The following is a 16,717-nucleotide window of genomic DNA, read 5'->3' as shown; positions in this document are numbered from 1 at the left end:
TAGGTCACCAAGTTGACGGCAATTTTGCTTTTATGATGTTTTCTGCCTGGTGTCTCATCTTCTTTTTCTTCATTGTTTTCATATTCACTGTTGTCAGCCTCAGAGTCAGAATCACTAAAATCAGGATAATAAGATGATGAGTTGGATGACCTATTAGAAATTTTTTATCGTTTAGAGGGATGGATTGTTTCTTTACTGGCTGCTTGGCTTGTAGAGTATCCCACTATTTCTTTGCTTTCCACTTGGAGATGGTACAATTGCTTGTACTCTGAAGATAACCATGTTCCATCCGCTTTAGTAATGTCAAAAATTTCATCAAGAGGTTTGTTGCTACCCTTCTTGACCCATTTATCATAACATTTCAGTATTTTATCAAGCTTTGCTCATATAAGATACATGAGGAAAATTCAGTTTATTCTTCCACAATTTAGTGACTTCTTTGGAAATTTCTGCTATTCGCTTTTTCTACCTTTGATTTTTGGTCCAAGGAAATGGTAGCATCCAATAACTTGCTTTTGGAGAGGCATTCTACACGTTTCTTCTAGTAAATATTCTTCTTTTTCTTTTATGAGAGTCTTCAAATTTTACCAGAATATTGGTTCAGACATCCTTGTTCTTTTGAATGCTACTATCGCTAGGCTTGTATGTCGCCATGTGTTGCTTCTGTAAAAACTATAAAATTAGATAAGTAGCTATATATACAGTCTAAATTGTTCTAGAATATTCTAAATTGTTCCAGAATGTTCTAAATTGTTCCAGAATGTTCTAAAGTTGTCTAAAATATTCTAAAGTTGTCTAAAATATTCTAAAGTTGTCTAAAATATTCTGGAATTTTCAAAAATGTTCTAAAGTTCTAAACATTTTTAATTCAAAGTTTGAAATGGTTCTCAGCAAAGCCACATGTATTAGTAGTAGCAGTAACAAGATTAAATAAATAACGGTTCATAATTTTAATTGCGGTGTGACCTTTTTTTTCAACCTAGGGGAATTGAACATGTTTTCAATGTTTTCTCACAAAAACTCATTGATTTATGACAGGAGAAATTTTTTTTTTTTAAAAAGCTAAAAAGTCATAACCCTAATATATCTATATATATATATATATATATATATATATATATATATATATATATATATATTATATATATATATATATATATATATAATATATATATTCACACGCCTTGAATTTCATGAAATTCAAGTTGCATTTCTTTAAAATCAGGCAGGGTTTTTGTTCTGAGGAATAAAATACTCAAAGAGATCAATAGAATGGCTGACTACATTACTCTCTCCAGGGCATTGCAGTTTTTAATCTGCGACTTATCTGATTCTATCTTATTATTTAAGAATAATTTATGTCATAATGTAACAAATTGTATAAAAACAATGGTTTGCAAAATGGTTTAAAATCAGATGTAAAATTTAAAGAAAATAACTCTAAACCAATTTTTTTTCTAATGACAGACTTTTCTTAAAATCAGTAGAAATATAATAAAAATGGAATCAATAGAAATAGCATATGTCATTTTAACTTGTCAAAAGTAAATGTAATAAGTTTTTAGCAGTGTCATTTTAAACTTTATTTTATCTAAATTGCATTATTTTTAATTTATATTTTTAAAATCAGCAAAACTGTAGGAAGATGCATATTGAGCCTGCTGCAGAGGTGAAATTCAAATCATGGTAAAATGACAGAGATGTTTGGTGCTAGCGTTAGCGTCTTTTTACCGAGATCACAATATAAAAATGGTAAAAAGTTCTGTATTCAAAAACAATGAAAAGTCCAATAAAATGTAAATATGGATAGAATCAAAGCTGAAATCATTCTGAAAACAGTTTTTGTTGACAAAGACCAGCCTCAGTTGAATCTTGAGTTGTATATTTCACCAGACTACTAGTTAATATTTGATATTCTAGGTTGATATCATAGTTTGAAAAAATGCCTACGGATGAGGCTCCCTCATACTTATTGGATACAATAAATTCCAAAACTTTTAAAATCTTTCAAAGTTGCTAATAACTCATTAGAACTCACATCAAAATCGTAAATCTATTGACCATATTTTAAGAAATTTATTTCTCAAAACAAGAAATATATTTCTTGTTTTAAAGAATAAATGTAGAGTAGGGTATTTATTTCTTCAAACAAGAAACGTATTTCTTGTTTTAAGAAAAATAATTTGTAATAAAAAATTCAATTTTGCTGTGCTTCAGTAAAATTTGTTCAAGATAATGTATAGCGTGTGATGAGCTTGGAGAAGCTTCAAAAGCTACTTCAAATAAAGAGTTTTTGTAAAAAACCATTAAAAAAAGAAGAAGAAGGGAATCAATAGCTAAGTTAGCTAAGGCAACTGCTTTCTTGCTTTCTCATTATTGAATGGTTTTTATAATTTGAATTTTGATTCGAGACCTAACTGCAAACTCTTAACCTTAAAAGTATATTTTAAAATTATTTTTTTTACATGTTTTCTTGAAATATTTGCCTTAAGCTGAAAATTTATCTTTATATAAATATTTATTGTACATTTGCAGCGTTTAAACGCTGAATTTTGAAGCAAATTTGCTTCAGAAACAAGAGATCTGTAGCAATGATGGATCCAGCATCTTTTGGTGTTTGAGATAGCTAACATGGAGCAAAATCCAAACCTTTGTATGTTTATACTTTTGTCAAATAATGATGCTTTGCAATATATGGCAATGATTGGAGGCTGGGAACAAAAAAGCCCTAAAATTTATCCCCCTGCCCCAAACATGAGAGCAACAAGTTGATGAAATAATTTTTTTGCTATTCTTAACTAAATTTATATTCATTGATAAATTTTAAGTATTGTTTTACAATCTCAAAGCGTTCAAAAATTATGACCATATAAAGTTTGTAACCCCCTCAAACTGAAGGGGGGTTTAAACTTCATATGGTCGTATTTTATGAATGCTGAGATATAATACTATAAAACTTTATTCTTAACTAAGTTTATATTCATCAATAAAAATTTATTGATGAATATAAACTTAGTTAAGAATAGCAAAAAAATTATTTACCCAACTTATTGCTCTCACGTTTGGGAAAGGTGGGATGAAATTTTAGGGCTTTTTTTGTTCACAGCCTTCAATCATTGCCATATCTTGCAAAGCATCATTATTTGGCATAAGTATAAACATAAAAATGTTTGGAGTTTGTGCCATGTCTGTTAGCTACCTCAAACACTAAAAAATGCTGGATCCTTTACTGATCTGTGGCTTTGCTCTAGGCTTTTTTTCAACATTAAGCAAGCGTAAACTTCCAAATTAAATGCTTTTTTGCAATTCTTTATTATGCAACCATTAGGTCTTTTTGGAGCACCTAAAATAACCACACAAAAAATGTGTATATATCTTTTTGAATCACATTTAAACGTTTTGATCTGGTTTTTAGTTTACAACAAAAGATCACAAATCCTTTACCCAATCTTTTAAAAAACTTTTTTGGATTTGGATTTGTTTGATCCAAGGTTCCAGTATTTTAAAAAAACATGATTTGATACCAAAATGAGGTTGAAATCATAAAGTTTGTTGTATGACTGGAAAAAACCTCAAAGATCAAGAAAAAATCAATTTACAATAGCTAAAGTGTTAATTTATCTGTTGTAGCCAGTGAAAGATAGGTACAACATATTTCTTAAATTAATAAGCTCAGTGTTTTTTTTTTTGGTACAGGAACACATTAAGAAAATAACGTTGAACAAATTAACAGGATTTGACATCAGAGTCTATTTGCACCAATGCTTGGAAATTGCTCTAAATTTAGTCCAAAATCATAAAAAGTGTAATTTCGAACAATCGGTGCGAGTACTTCTTTTAAGAAAAAATAAAAAATAAAAATATTTTCCATATAAATATGGCCTCTACGCCACTCATTAATCACTCCACATAAAAATTGTTTGTAGAAAAAAAATTATGGGATTAGCTAATATATATAACACAGCTAGTGTATATTGTGGGTCTGGAGGTGGGACCATTAAGGGATTCAAAGAAATCAAGGAGAGGTGGTTTGTTGAAATGTAGACAACATAGTACCCTATTGTGAACTCTAATATTTATAATTGTTATATCACACCCTAGAACAAGAATATGGTTTAAACCTCCACACACTTCTGCTGTAATATAATTGTAAATACTTTCAACAATAGCCAGACTTGATCTTAAAGCTAAAATAACATAATCAATATAGCTAGATCTTTCACCAAGTAATAGCATTCCTCTATAACAGCTCTTGTTAGTATTTATTATCTTTTTTTTTGATTTGGTAAATGATCCTTATCACATATACTAAAATTCCTGTTAGATGATCCTTATCACATACACTGAAATTCCTGTTAGATGACTATTATCACATATACTGAAATTCCTGCTAGATGACCATTATCACATATACTGAAATTCCTGTTAGATGATCCTTATCACATATACTGAAATATTTTTCAGTGTTATATGGGACCCAGAGAGAAATTAAGGATCATTTTGGATGAACTTTTTCAAAAAGTATTCAAAATGAATGACTTTTTAGTTATTTTTAAACCAAACTTCACATTTATTATACAAGTAACTGAGAATACAAATTATGCCAACATTGATTTTTTACTGTTGGCAACGTTGCATTAGTAAATTATATAAGAACAATGCTTGCAACGTGTTGAATACAATCCACACAAAATCATCATACTGTACTTGAGTTTGTTATCAGAGGGAATGTGCCATTTTGGTTCCAAATCAAAATACATAATTTAATTAAGGATAGAGCCTGTCATCATTACCATTTCATTCAGTAATCCAGGTACTTGATCAAGTTAACTGTAGCATCATTGATCCAGTGATTGCTCAGAGTGCTTACTTTGCATCTCCAGAAAACATTCTGGTTGCAATGCTGGCTGATAAGAGAATAATTATCAATACCCTTGGCATTTGAAGAGTCAATAAAAGCACAAGAATCATGTTAGATGGTTGGTCACATTGGGATTAGAAACTTTAAAGCAGATGACTGCATTAAACTAATTGACTGATTTTCCAGCACAGTAGATCTACCAATACTAAGAATTGATGTGACAACAGAAGATTTGAAAAGTGGAAGAACTAATACCAATTTACAGGACTTTTACAAAGTTCCCATACCACACACAAGCTGCTGAAAGACAGTATAATTGATTACAGAGGCATCGGAGAAAGTGTGCATTCATAAAAAACAGGATGAAATGATTCACTCCACACTGAAATCAAGATGTGAAATCAGCCATGCTTGAATTCAAACAGTACAAAATCTAAAGACATAACAAAACACACATGGGTGTACTTTTACTTTAGAATACTTTTTCTTTTGCTAGCTTCTATTTTTTAGTTCTTTTATATTATAACATATGAGTGTATGACAGTTCTGGTTTATGTCAAATAAATATTAGTTAAATAATGAAAATTCAATGTATTTGTCAAATTTTGGTTAATTTCAGACTCCTTACCAGAACAGAAGATATTGTTTGTGGGGCATCAAACTTTGCACAGTAATTAACTCTTGCACACTACTGCAAAGTGCTGTGACATTTAAAGAATTTTTAATAAAAAATGATTTTGGCAATTTTATTAAAATTTTGAATTTACTGTTACTTGTCAGAACAGAAAATATTATTCTAGGGTGATTAAACTTTGAACAAAAATAACTAATTTATAGTGGTAACCTTTCTGCTCAACCTTAAAAGCATTATAAAAAGTTTGCTTTTTCTCATCCCCCTAGTTTTCATTCTTTTTTGTTTGCAATGCTTAATAACTTAATTTAATTTTATTGGAATTGTTTATTTGTGGTAAGTATTTGATTTGCTAAATGTATTACTTAACATTTTAAATCATTATAGTTAAAGAAATTATGTGTGTAAACATTTATCCAGTTTTTCATCTTTAATATATAATCTTATAATAGATTTTTATTGTCAATATTGTTTATTTTTTCTAATAATTTAGTATAATGTGCATAGAGTTTGTTTACTGTAGATAAAAATTTTGGAAGTTCACTAATGTATAATATGATGAAACTAGGATAGAGCACAAGTCCCTGTAGCATTCTATTTTTGTCTGCAATTTTTGAAAAACATAATAATCCATTTTAAAGTGTGATCATTAATTGCATAAGGCAATTGCATAAAGTTTGTGAATTAAATACCACTGAAAAGCAAAATAAAATGCTTTATGAAAGTCTGTAAAAACATTATCTTTTGCTTTCATCAAAAGTTTTTTTTCACTTTTTTTTTCTTTTCTTTTACTTAACTCATTGATATTAAGTTTCTATGAGGTTGTTGTTGTATCTTTGTAAAAACTTTATTGTTTTGAAAATACCTTTACATATGAATGACATATGAAGACAATTAGACAATAATTGCCAATAATTACCTTAACAATGACATATGAAGGCAATTAGACAATAATTACCATCTCTAGCCGACTGCTTTTAAATAACTTTTTTTAAAACTGATCTGAACTTGTATATGAATGCATTGAAAGTATTAATATATGGCCTTAGGATGCGACTAATAAAACTGAACAGTTTTTTAATACCAAAGAGCTCACTTCATATGTACCCACACATTCACTCCAACTGTACCCACACTCCATTTGTATCAACACGTTTATTTGGGTCTAACTTTACTAGCATGTTGTAAACTGATTTGAAATCTTAAAACAAATTTTCTCTGCTTCTAAGGGCTTGGTAATTATTAATTAATTGGTAAGGGCTTGGTAATAATTAACTAATTGCAGCTCCTCATCCAACTGAAGTATCTTGGCCTATACTAAAAATGCTAGAGAGTACTAAAGTTTTGGAAATTATTCTTAAACAGTTGTTTTAAGTAACTTTTGTATTCTAAGTTAATGTGTTCTTAACTCTTGCAATAGCTTTAAATACTTTTTTTGTTAAATTTAAATACTATATAGTTAATAATTGTAGTTTATAAAGTGATTTATTTAATAAATATGTATTTGTTGACATTTTATATATTTGATAATAATTTATTAGGTGTGTGACTAATTGAGTTAAATATGCTTTTTGGTAGTTTATAAAGTGATTAACTATGAATTAGTATTTTTTTTTATCATGTAATTTAATATCATTGCTACAAGTTATAGTGAGTAAATGGAATTTACCTAATAGTTCATTAAATTATGTGTTTGCTTAATGTTTTGCACATGTTGGCTTGTGTAATTTCTGTTAACTGTTACAGTAATTTCTGGTATGGGTTGTTCATGTGTTCATGAATGCATCCTAATATACAACATTAATAAGCTAAAATGTTTTTGCAACTTCTTTCAAATTGTTTAATTTTTTATCAAATACTTTGGATGATTTAAATGTACAGCGTATAACTTTCAACATTTGGTATGGATGTATGAAAAAGTTATCACTTATTTCTTTATAAAATCATTTAAATGAAAATGACACAAGATATAATTGTAGATATATTTATTTTATCTTATTATGCAATACTGTTTTGGATATTGATGGTCAAAAGTTATTACATATCTCAAAAAATGCAATTTTTGATTTCAATTTTAAACTTGAATTTACCAATACGCAGTCTGTTAAAACCAAGGTATTTAAAAAATCAGAAAAAAATAGTTATTCCAAAGTGTATTGAATTTTAAATTTTTAAAGTTTTGAGTTTTCATCATAGCATCAGCTCAGTTCAGGTAAAGCAAAACTTAAACTAAAAACTTTATTTTTTTGAGATACATGATAATGAATTTAGACCAACAATATAAATTGATGTGTTTGATTTATTTGATAAAATTTGTACAAAGACATATTTAATATCAAGTAAAATTAGTACTCAGACATATTTAGTATCAAATAAAAATAGTACAAAGACTTATTTTGTATCAAATAAATAAGGGAGCAAATTAACTACTCAATTAGCGAGTTAATTACTCAATTAACTTTTTTTTGTTACAAAATTTAATAGTTCCAATAAATTTTACTGTGATACAAGAGTGAAAAACCTATAAAAAAAATGAGGGTTTAAAAATTAAAAGTAATAGTAAAAACTTTCATATCTATATAAATATATAAAATTAAATGAGTCTCTTTTTTCCATAGAAAATAGATTTAGAGTAGAAACTTTGTAAGATTTAAGAAAAAAAGAATGTGGAAAAACTGAGCACACGCTAGAATAAAATACATGTTACAAATAGGAAAGAAGAATAGTACAAAGAAGAATAAGGTGAAACTTAACACAGACAAATAAGAAAAAATACAAATAGTGTAGTTAAATAGGTAAAGGTACAATGATAAAAAAGAAATAAGCTATAACTTATAAAAAGCTATATAAAATCTATGAAGTTTATAAATGTTTTTGTAAAACATTTATCTGTTTTGAGTTATTTAAATTTCAATAATATTTTAACTCAAAAAAAAAAAATCTTATTTGATATAACTTTAAGTTAATATATTTTAAGTTTATTTTTTGAAATTAAACATAATTTACACCTAACTCTTATAATATATTATCTATCAGCATGTTATATATATATAGGGCTGCCATTGTCCTGATCTTTTCGCTGGAGAACGCGATAAAAGTTTTAATTTTAATTAGTTTAGCGCTGGGCTCTCCTCCGTAAAAATCGAGACTATGGTAGCCCTATATATATATATTGAAATTATAAAATATTACACTTTTGTTACTTCAATTTTTGATAATTCATCAACGATGTGAAAAAATTATGTTTAGCTCTTGCAATAGTTGATGAAGAGAACTGGGAAGAAACACAAAGAAAGTATGTCAATCTAAGAACTAAAAAAAAAGATGCTGCACTTCACATTGCTGCTCGGGAAGGTTATTTAGATATAGTAAAGACCTTGGTGTCTATTGGTGCCAATGTAAATATTTGTTCTGCTGCACATTATACACCGTTGCATCTTGCAGCAATAAATGGCAATAAAGATATGGTTCAATATTTGTTAGAACATAATGCCAAAATAAATGTGTTTGATCACCAAAATATGACTCCTACACATAAGTACGAATTTTAAAATAAACTTTGAAGTGATAATATTTTACACTGTTAATTTAGTATGTTTTTTGTATGCAGGGCATGTCAGTTTGGCAGATTGGACATAATAAAAGTATTAATTGAACAAGGAGCACAAATTGATTCTAAAGACTGTGATTCTTTTACCCCACTAATGTCAGCTGTTTCAGAAGGTCACAGTGATGCTGCTAAATATTTATTGAAATGTGGAGCAAGTGTAGCCATAAGTGAAATGAATATGAAAAATGTTCTTCATTTAGCAATAGAAAATGGTCATAGTTCTACGCTTAAGGTCCTTTTACAAAATGGAAGTTCTTCTTTAATTAATTCACATGATATGGACTTTAAAAGACCAATCCATTATGCTGCTATGAGTAATTTTGAGGTAAAACTGAAGACAGTCTGTTATAAAATTAATAAAACACGCACATAATCACACATTATGTGTCATAATAAAATATACATTCATGCATTCATACATATAAATATATATAAATATATATATAAATATATTTTTATTAATTTATATATATATATATATGTATATATATATATATATATATATATATATATATATATATATAGTATATATATATATATATATATATATATATATATGTATATATATATATATATATATATATATATATATATATATATTTATAAATATGTATTTATATAAATATATGTATACATATATATATATATATATATATATATATATATATATATACACACATATACATATATATATATATATATATATAGAACCCTTAGATGTTGTCCGAAAGTTTTTTCGATATTTTGTTGACAAAAAGTAAAAATTAAAATGCAAGACCGGAATTTTTTTTTTTAATAATGATAGACTGCCTGCCCCAACCAAACCCTCAGTCGATGTAGCAGCACTCCCTTGCGGGTCAGGCTATTTGTCAGTCGATGTAGCAGCACTCCCTTGCGAGTCAGGCTATTTGTCAGTCGATGTAGCAGCACTCCCTTGCGAGTCAGGCTATTTGTCAGTCGATGTAGCAGCACTTCCTTGCGAGTCAGGCTATAAGATAGTCGATGTAGCAACACTCCGCGCATGATTTACAGTAAAAAAAATAAAAATAAAAACATTTTATTAAAAAAAATAAAAATAAAAATATTTTATTAAAAAAAATAAAAATAAAAACATTGTTTATATTGTTAAAAACATTCAAAATGTTATAAAAACATTCAGAATGTTTTTAAAAACATTCTGGTCAATTAAATTTGCGTTTTTGTGGTTTTTTTAAAAAACGATTAATTTGTAATTAAATTAATGGTTTTTACTTTCGTCCAACACGGAAATGTTGGACGAAAGTCAAAAGTAATTAAAAGTGACGTATGTGTTGGCGTAAGAATCACTTTTTTCCTTCCGCTCTTCCTAAAGCCAACAAACTATAGAACTATATATATATATATATATATATATATATATATATATATAAATTAATAAAAAACACTTATCTAACTTTTTTTACTTTAAGTAAGTTATAGTTGTACAAAAAATTTAGAAGGAATTATAAAAGGCCACAACTAGGCGTTAATTAATAAAAATGAACATATAAAAGAAAAAAACACTGTTTATTGTAATTGTAAACAAAAAATAGATTGCCCTCTAAATGGAAAATGCTTTTTGAAAAATGTAATTTACAAGTGCATTATTTCATCGCAAAATAACCCTGATAAACAATATATTGGCTTAACTGAGGGGAAATGGAAAAAACATTATGCCAACCACAAAAAATTGTTTAAACACAAAAAATATTCAAAAGAGACTATGCTGTCAAAATATATTTGGGATTTAAAAGAAAAAAATAAAAATTTTAAATAACAATGATCTATTCTAAAATCTGCCCCTGCCTATAATAACATTTCCAAAAAATGTATGTTATGTTTGCAAAAAAAATTTGAAATAATTACTCATTTAAATCAGGGAAATTTATTAAATAAAAAATTTGAATTAATTTCTAAATGTAGGCACGAAAATAAATACATCTTAAGAAATTATAAAAACAAATGACCAAATTAAACTATCCCCATTCCAAAGAAATTTATTTAATAATTACTTTCTGTAACTTCCCGTTAGCCAAAAAAATATAGTAATTAAAATTTTTTTTTATAATAATTTATAACTTCCTGTAAAATATTTTTTTCTATAAATTGAATTTTTTTTGAGATTTAGTAACTCTTCCTGATGGTTCAGCAATGGTGAAACTTAAAGTTGAAGAAAAAAGTTAGATAAGTGTTTTTTACTAATTTATTATTGCTCTGTTCTTTAAGAACATTGAGCACTCTATTTGTAAAATACACTAATATATTTTACATAAATATGTTAGTGTATTTAAAGAGCAATAATAAATTAGTAAAAAATCATTTATCAAACTTTTTTCATATTTAGTGTGTTTCATTAAATAAGACTCATCAGAAATGCTAACAAGATTTATTTACACACACACACATATATGTATATATATATATATATATATATATATATATATATATATATATATATATATATATATATATATATATATATATATATATATATATATATATATATATACATGTATGTATATATATTTGTATATGTACGTATGTATGTATGTATGTATGTATGTATGTATGTATGTATGTATGTATGTATGTATGTATGTATGTATGTATGTATGTATGTATGTATGTATGTATGTATGTATGTATGTATGTATGTATGTATGTATATATATATATATATATATATATACTATGGTTATGACTTTTTTGTGACCCCATGTTTCTGGTTCATAAATTGATTAGTATTTGTACAAAATAAATGAAAAAAAAATAATAGTAATTAATAATTTGATTTTGTTTTTGAAGAAGGTGACAAATCAAAAATTTGAGTTTACCATATGGTATAGATAAAATTTTAAACAGTTTTATGATCGTTACTTTTTAATTCTAATTTTTTCAAATCTAAATTACAAAGTCTTAATTACAAATAAATATAAAATTACAAACTTAAATAACAATTCTACAAGTACAAAAGCTACTTTACATATCAAAAAAGTATTGTGTAGTATTCAGCTTAATTAAAGCATGTTTTATATTTTGCTAGACAAAATAAATCTAAGGTTCTTTTTATTTTTACAGATATCAAAAAGATCTTGAAGACACTTGATTGCTCATTCTGCTTACTGATTTTTTTAAGAAGTTTTCAGTCTTGAGGGACCTGATTTCAAAACTTTTTCCCTGAGCCTTTTCTTGACCGTGCAAGCTGCTAGATAGCTTCCGATAATCATAAGCATTGTAAATTTGGTCAGTAAACCAATAGTCTGCCTATCTTTACGAGATGAATCTACTGTCAAGTAGTACATCTCCTCTCTTTGGTAGAAAAATAAATCCAAAAATAGCTAATATTGCTAGAGAATTCCATCTTTCATTATTTAATTTAGATATTTTCTGAAATTTCATTCATGAAATACTCCAGATTGCTTAAAAAAGCGGAATACCTGAGTTAAATGAATTAGAAATTTTATATCATCACGCCATCCTGCTGTTTCAGTAATCACATTCTTGAAACTTTTTCTGAGCAGTTTGTAGTTTTTTAAAAGTTTCAGGATAAACAGATATTCAATATTAGGGAACTTTTTCATCCATTACTATGCAAAAGACTCAATTGAGAACTTGATGTTAACAACCAATGAATTATGTTTCTTCCAGTTTCTTTTCAGTAAAACCTGTTTGTAACTGAATGACAATCCCATTTCTTCATCTTGCATATACATTTCTCGTGTCTGCTACAATCATATTTATACTCTTCCATAAATTATATTAATTGAGAATAGCTGTTATCATTTTAACAACCGTATCTGTTTCTCCATCTAGTAGATCTAGTGCTTATAAATTAAATTCTCTTTGTTTATTTTTAAACTCTCACACTTGATATTCTTGGTGACTAATACCATTTACCATTAAAGTGCAGTGACCAGTTTTCTAAACGTAGTGTTTTCTTCATTTCTTCTTTAAGTTTAACAGCTTTTTTAATAGTTGATCTGAATTTAAAAGACTGTTAAGGTGTCTGAATGTCAATCACATCTTAAGATGAAGAACTTTTGGCAAAAGATTAAGAACTTTTGGCAAATGGTTTCTGTATTGCTAGTTGATAATTTTGAAGATGTATGATTGATAACTTTGAAAATGACTAACTTGGTTACAGTTTTGCTTTTGCTGTTGTCCTTGTTGTTATTTATGGATTTTTTTCTGAACCTTCAGACTATTGATCTTCTATCTCAGACTCAGATTTGAAAGTTGAAATTTGGATAGATAGACAGTTTTTGAACTAGCAGCCTTCTCAATTGTTTAACCTATCTGTCTTTACTTTCAATTATTCAATTTTTTTTTGTTTTACACATTTATCGAACGTCTTCAGCACTTGATCCAGTTTTGCCTCTACGATTGATAAATATAGAAAATTTAATTTAATTTTCCATAAACTTGTTGCTTCAATTTGCTTTTATGTCTCTCATTTATGGATTCTTCCAGGAACAGATAGCAATGAATAATTTGAACTTTGAGTGGTATCCTGCTATTATCTTACAGTGGTTGTTCTTCTAGTGGAACAATTCTTTATTTGCTATGTGAATCATACCAGATTCTTTATCCAGACCATTTTTTTTTTTTACAATGGAAGCACTTTTTTTATAGGTCATTATGATTGAAAATAATACTTGAATTTTATTTCTTAAAGACAATAATAATATAAGTGCTATTGTACTTCTATATTATATGACTGCCGTTTGGTGAATATAGATTCACATATAATTAGCATTGCTCTATCAGGCAGCTGATATAGTCTAGATCTTGCTTATATCCATAAACTTCTAGAAGACAGAATATTCTAGAAAGTTTTAGAAATTTCTAAATACATCTTAACTTCAAAAAGTCATAATGCTACTGCTTAATACTACTTAAATACCATTTAAAAAAAAGTTGTGATGTGGGTGACCTTTTTTGAAATTTAATCAAAATAAAACTAATTTTTATTACTTTTGAGCAAAATTTCATTGATTTAGGACACAGGAAATTATTTAATTAACTCTAAAACACAAACCTTGCAAACAAGACAGCTCTGCAGAGAAACAAGTTGAGCGTGGTACTACCAGGGATGTGGTGGGTATCGAACTCAGAACTTCTCGCTTATGAAGAAAGCATTCTACCACTACACCATTACTGCATTTATATATATATATATATATATATATATATATATATATATATATATATATATATATATATATATATACTATATATATATATATATATATATATATATATATATATATATATATATATATATATATATATATACATATATATATACACATGTATATATATATACATATATACAAACACATATATATATGTGTGTGTGTGTGTGTGTGTGTGTGTGTGTGTGTGTGTGTGTGTGTGTGTGTGTGTGTGTGTGTGTGTACACAACACCCACATACATATTAGGTAGGTCTTAAAAAATTTGACTTTGAATGGTGATAAAATGTTGCTCCTGAATAATATAAGGTAGATGGAAAAAAAAAGTGGATTTTTTTAGTGTCTATCTTTGCTTCCAAATGGCCTTAATTAACCATTTTTATACTTTTTATCAGTACTTAGCAATTTGGCTGTAAAATTTAACTTTGAATAGTGTAAAAATTTAAAAAAAATTGACTGAGTGTAAAAATTTTATTTTTAATAGCAGTTTAGTCAGTGTTTAATGAAAGCAATTTGGTTATAAAAATTAACTTAGTGTTAATTGTTTCTCGTTGACAATAAGCTAGATAGGAAAAAAAAATTGAATTTTTTTGGCATCGTTTGTTGCTAAAGGACCTTATTTTAGCATATTTGTGCATTTCTAAACTTCTTTTAATCATTATTAAATTACTTAGTAATTTTTGTTATAAAATTATTAAGTTTTATTTTGAATTATGATAAACGGTTGCCTTTGTGTATATGAGGAAAACAGAAAAGTAATCAATTTATTTTGGCCTTCTTTTGCTGGTGGGGTACTTGAAATTCAAATTTTTAAGCTTTTTATCAATAATTATTATATACAATTGCAATATATATATTAATTTGATCATAAGTTTTTAAATGTAAGTTCAAATATTTTTCTGAAAAATAACTATAACTGTTATATGACTATTATATTATTTTCCTATGAGATAATGAATAATAGCCAATCATAGTTATTTTTCTATGAGATAAAAAATAATATCCAATCATAGCTATTTTTCTATGAGATAATAAATAATAGCCAATCATAGTTATTTTTCAATTATATATCTTATGATAGCCAATCATAGTTATTTTTCTATGATATATTATATAACAGCCAATCAAAGTTACTCTTCTATGATCATATAATAAATATTATTATGTATTCAGTGAACAATTAATAATGTTAATAAGTTATAAATTGGTTTCTAACTATTTTTTTTAATTATTACATTTTTTTTGTAATGATTCTAACCAGCACTTTTTAAAATTTTTTATTTACTTTAGAATAAATTGTAAAAAATTTACTGTTTCTTAATATATATAGAATATTATATCATTAATATAAAAAGATTTCTAATATCTATATATACACCAAATAATTGGTATAAAATTTATTTAAATCTACTTCTAAAATTCTGTTCTGCAAAGTGAATAATAAATTAATGCATAAGTTATCGAACAAAATAAAAACTTTAATATTAGCAAATAAAGAAAAAACTATTTAGATCTTTTTATTTGCAATTAAAAATAAGTTATTTTTTATATTAAAAAAACTCCATCTCCAAATCTCTATTGTGCTTTGACACCTTTCAGAGTCAACTGTTAACCAATTTCTTTTAGTTTTAAATTGATGCAATCAATCAAGGCTTTTTCTGATTAAGCTAGCCAACATTTTTGGGGCGAATGCCCTCAAATGTTCTTAATTTTTGTGCGCTTGAAACACATTTGGTGAGTAGTATTTGTTATCGACATAGTTTGACATGTTTATCTATTAAATTTAGAAAATTTTTTAAAGTTATAAGAATTTGCTAAATCTAGCCAAAATAAATTGTAAAAATTGTCATGATACTTGTGAATGAATTGAAAAGTTGTGTTTCTAAGCATTCAGCAACACAAATTGATGCATTGATTGCTTCAGCTTTGGAAGTGCAAAACAATGGCTTAGACATGGCTTAGACAATGGCTTAAACGGTTAGAAACAGCAATCCACATTATTAGTTTTTTTTTCATAGAATTTTTATACATATAAAATCATGTGTTAGTTTTTTTTAAAATTATCTTTTCCCACAAAGCAAACACTTTCTTGGCATGTTTCTTTGATTTCTGTGTAATATTCAGCTTTTCTATTCATTTTATCACCTGCAAAACCAAAGTATTTCTTGTCAGCAATTGCCAAAAGTGATTTCGTCTTATAGAACTGATTAAGTTTTATGCTTCTTTTCTTTGCTTTTATTTGTTGCTCAATGGTGTATTTGGGAGTCTTTTCATGTTATTTGTATTGAATATTCACTTTTTTAAATTTAAGGCCAATTCTCAATGAATTTACATTAAATTTAAAACTCAATTTTCTCTGACCTTTTTTTTGGTTGTTGACAAGTCTCTCTAACTTGGCTTTCTT

The 16,717-nt window shown here is 26.7% G+C and overlaps 1 protein-coding gene across 1 annotated transcript in view; it reads left to right on the top strand.

Annotated features, from left to right (window-relative positions):
* The window catches only part of LOC101237623 (uncharacterized), a 100,591-nt gene that overhangs the window by 21,756 nt on the left and 62,118 nt on the right, over positions 1-16,717 (top strand). The window contains exons 5-6 of the mRNA XM_065794522.1: positions 8,742-9,030; positions 9,085-9,427. Of these exons, the coding sequence (XP_065650594.1) occupies positions 8,742-9,030; positions 9,085-9,427 (632 nt within the window). The remainder of the gene's footprint in view (positions 1-8,741; positions 9,031-9,084; positions 9,428-16,717) is intronic.

Source organism: Hydra vulgaris, chromosome 03, assembly GCF_038396675.1.
Source record: "Hydra vulgaris chromosome 03, alternate assembly HydraT2T_AEP".
NCBI classification, from domain to species: Eukaryota; Metazoa; Cnidaria; class Hydrozoa; order Anthoathecata; family Hydridae; genus Hydra; species Hydra vulgaris.
Note: the sequence above shows the minus strand (reverse complement) of the source record. Positions and strands in the feature narration are given on the sequence as shown.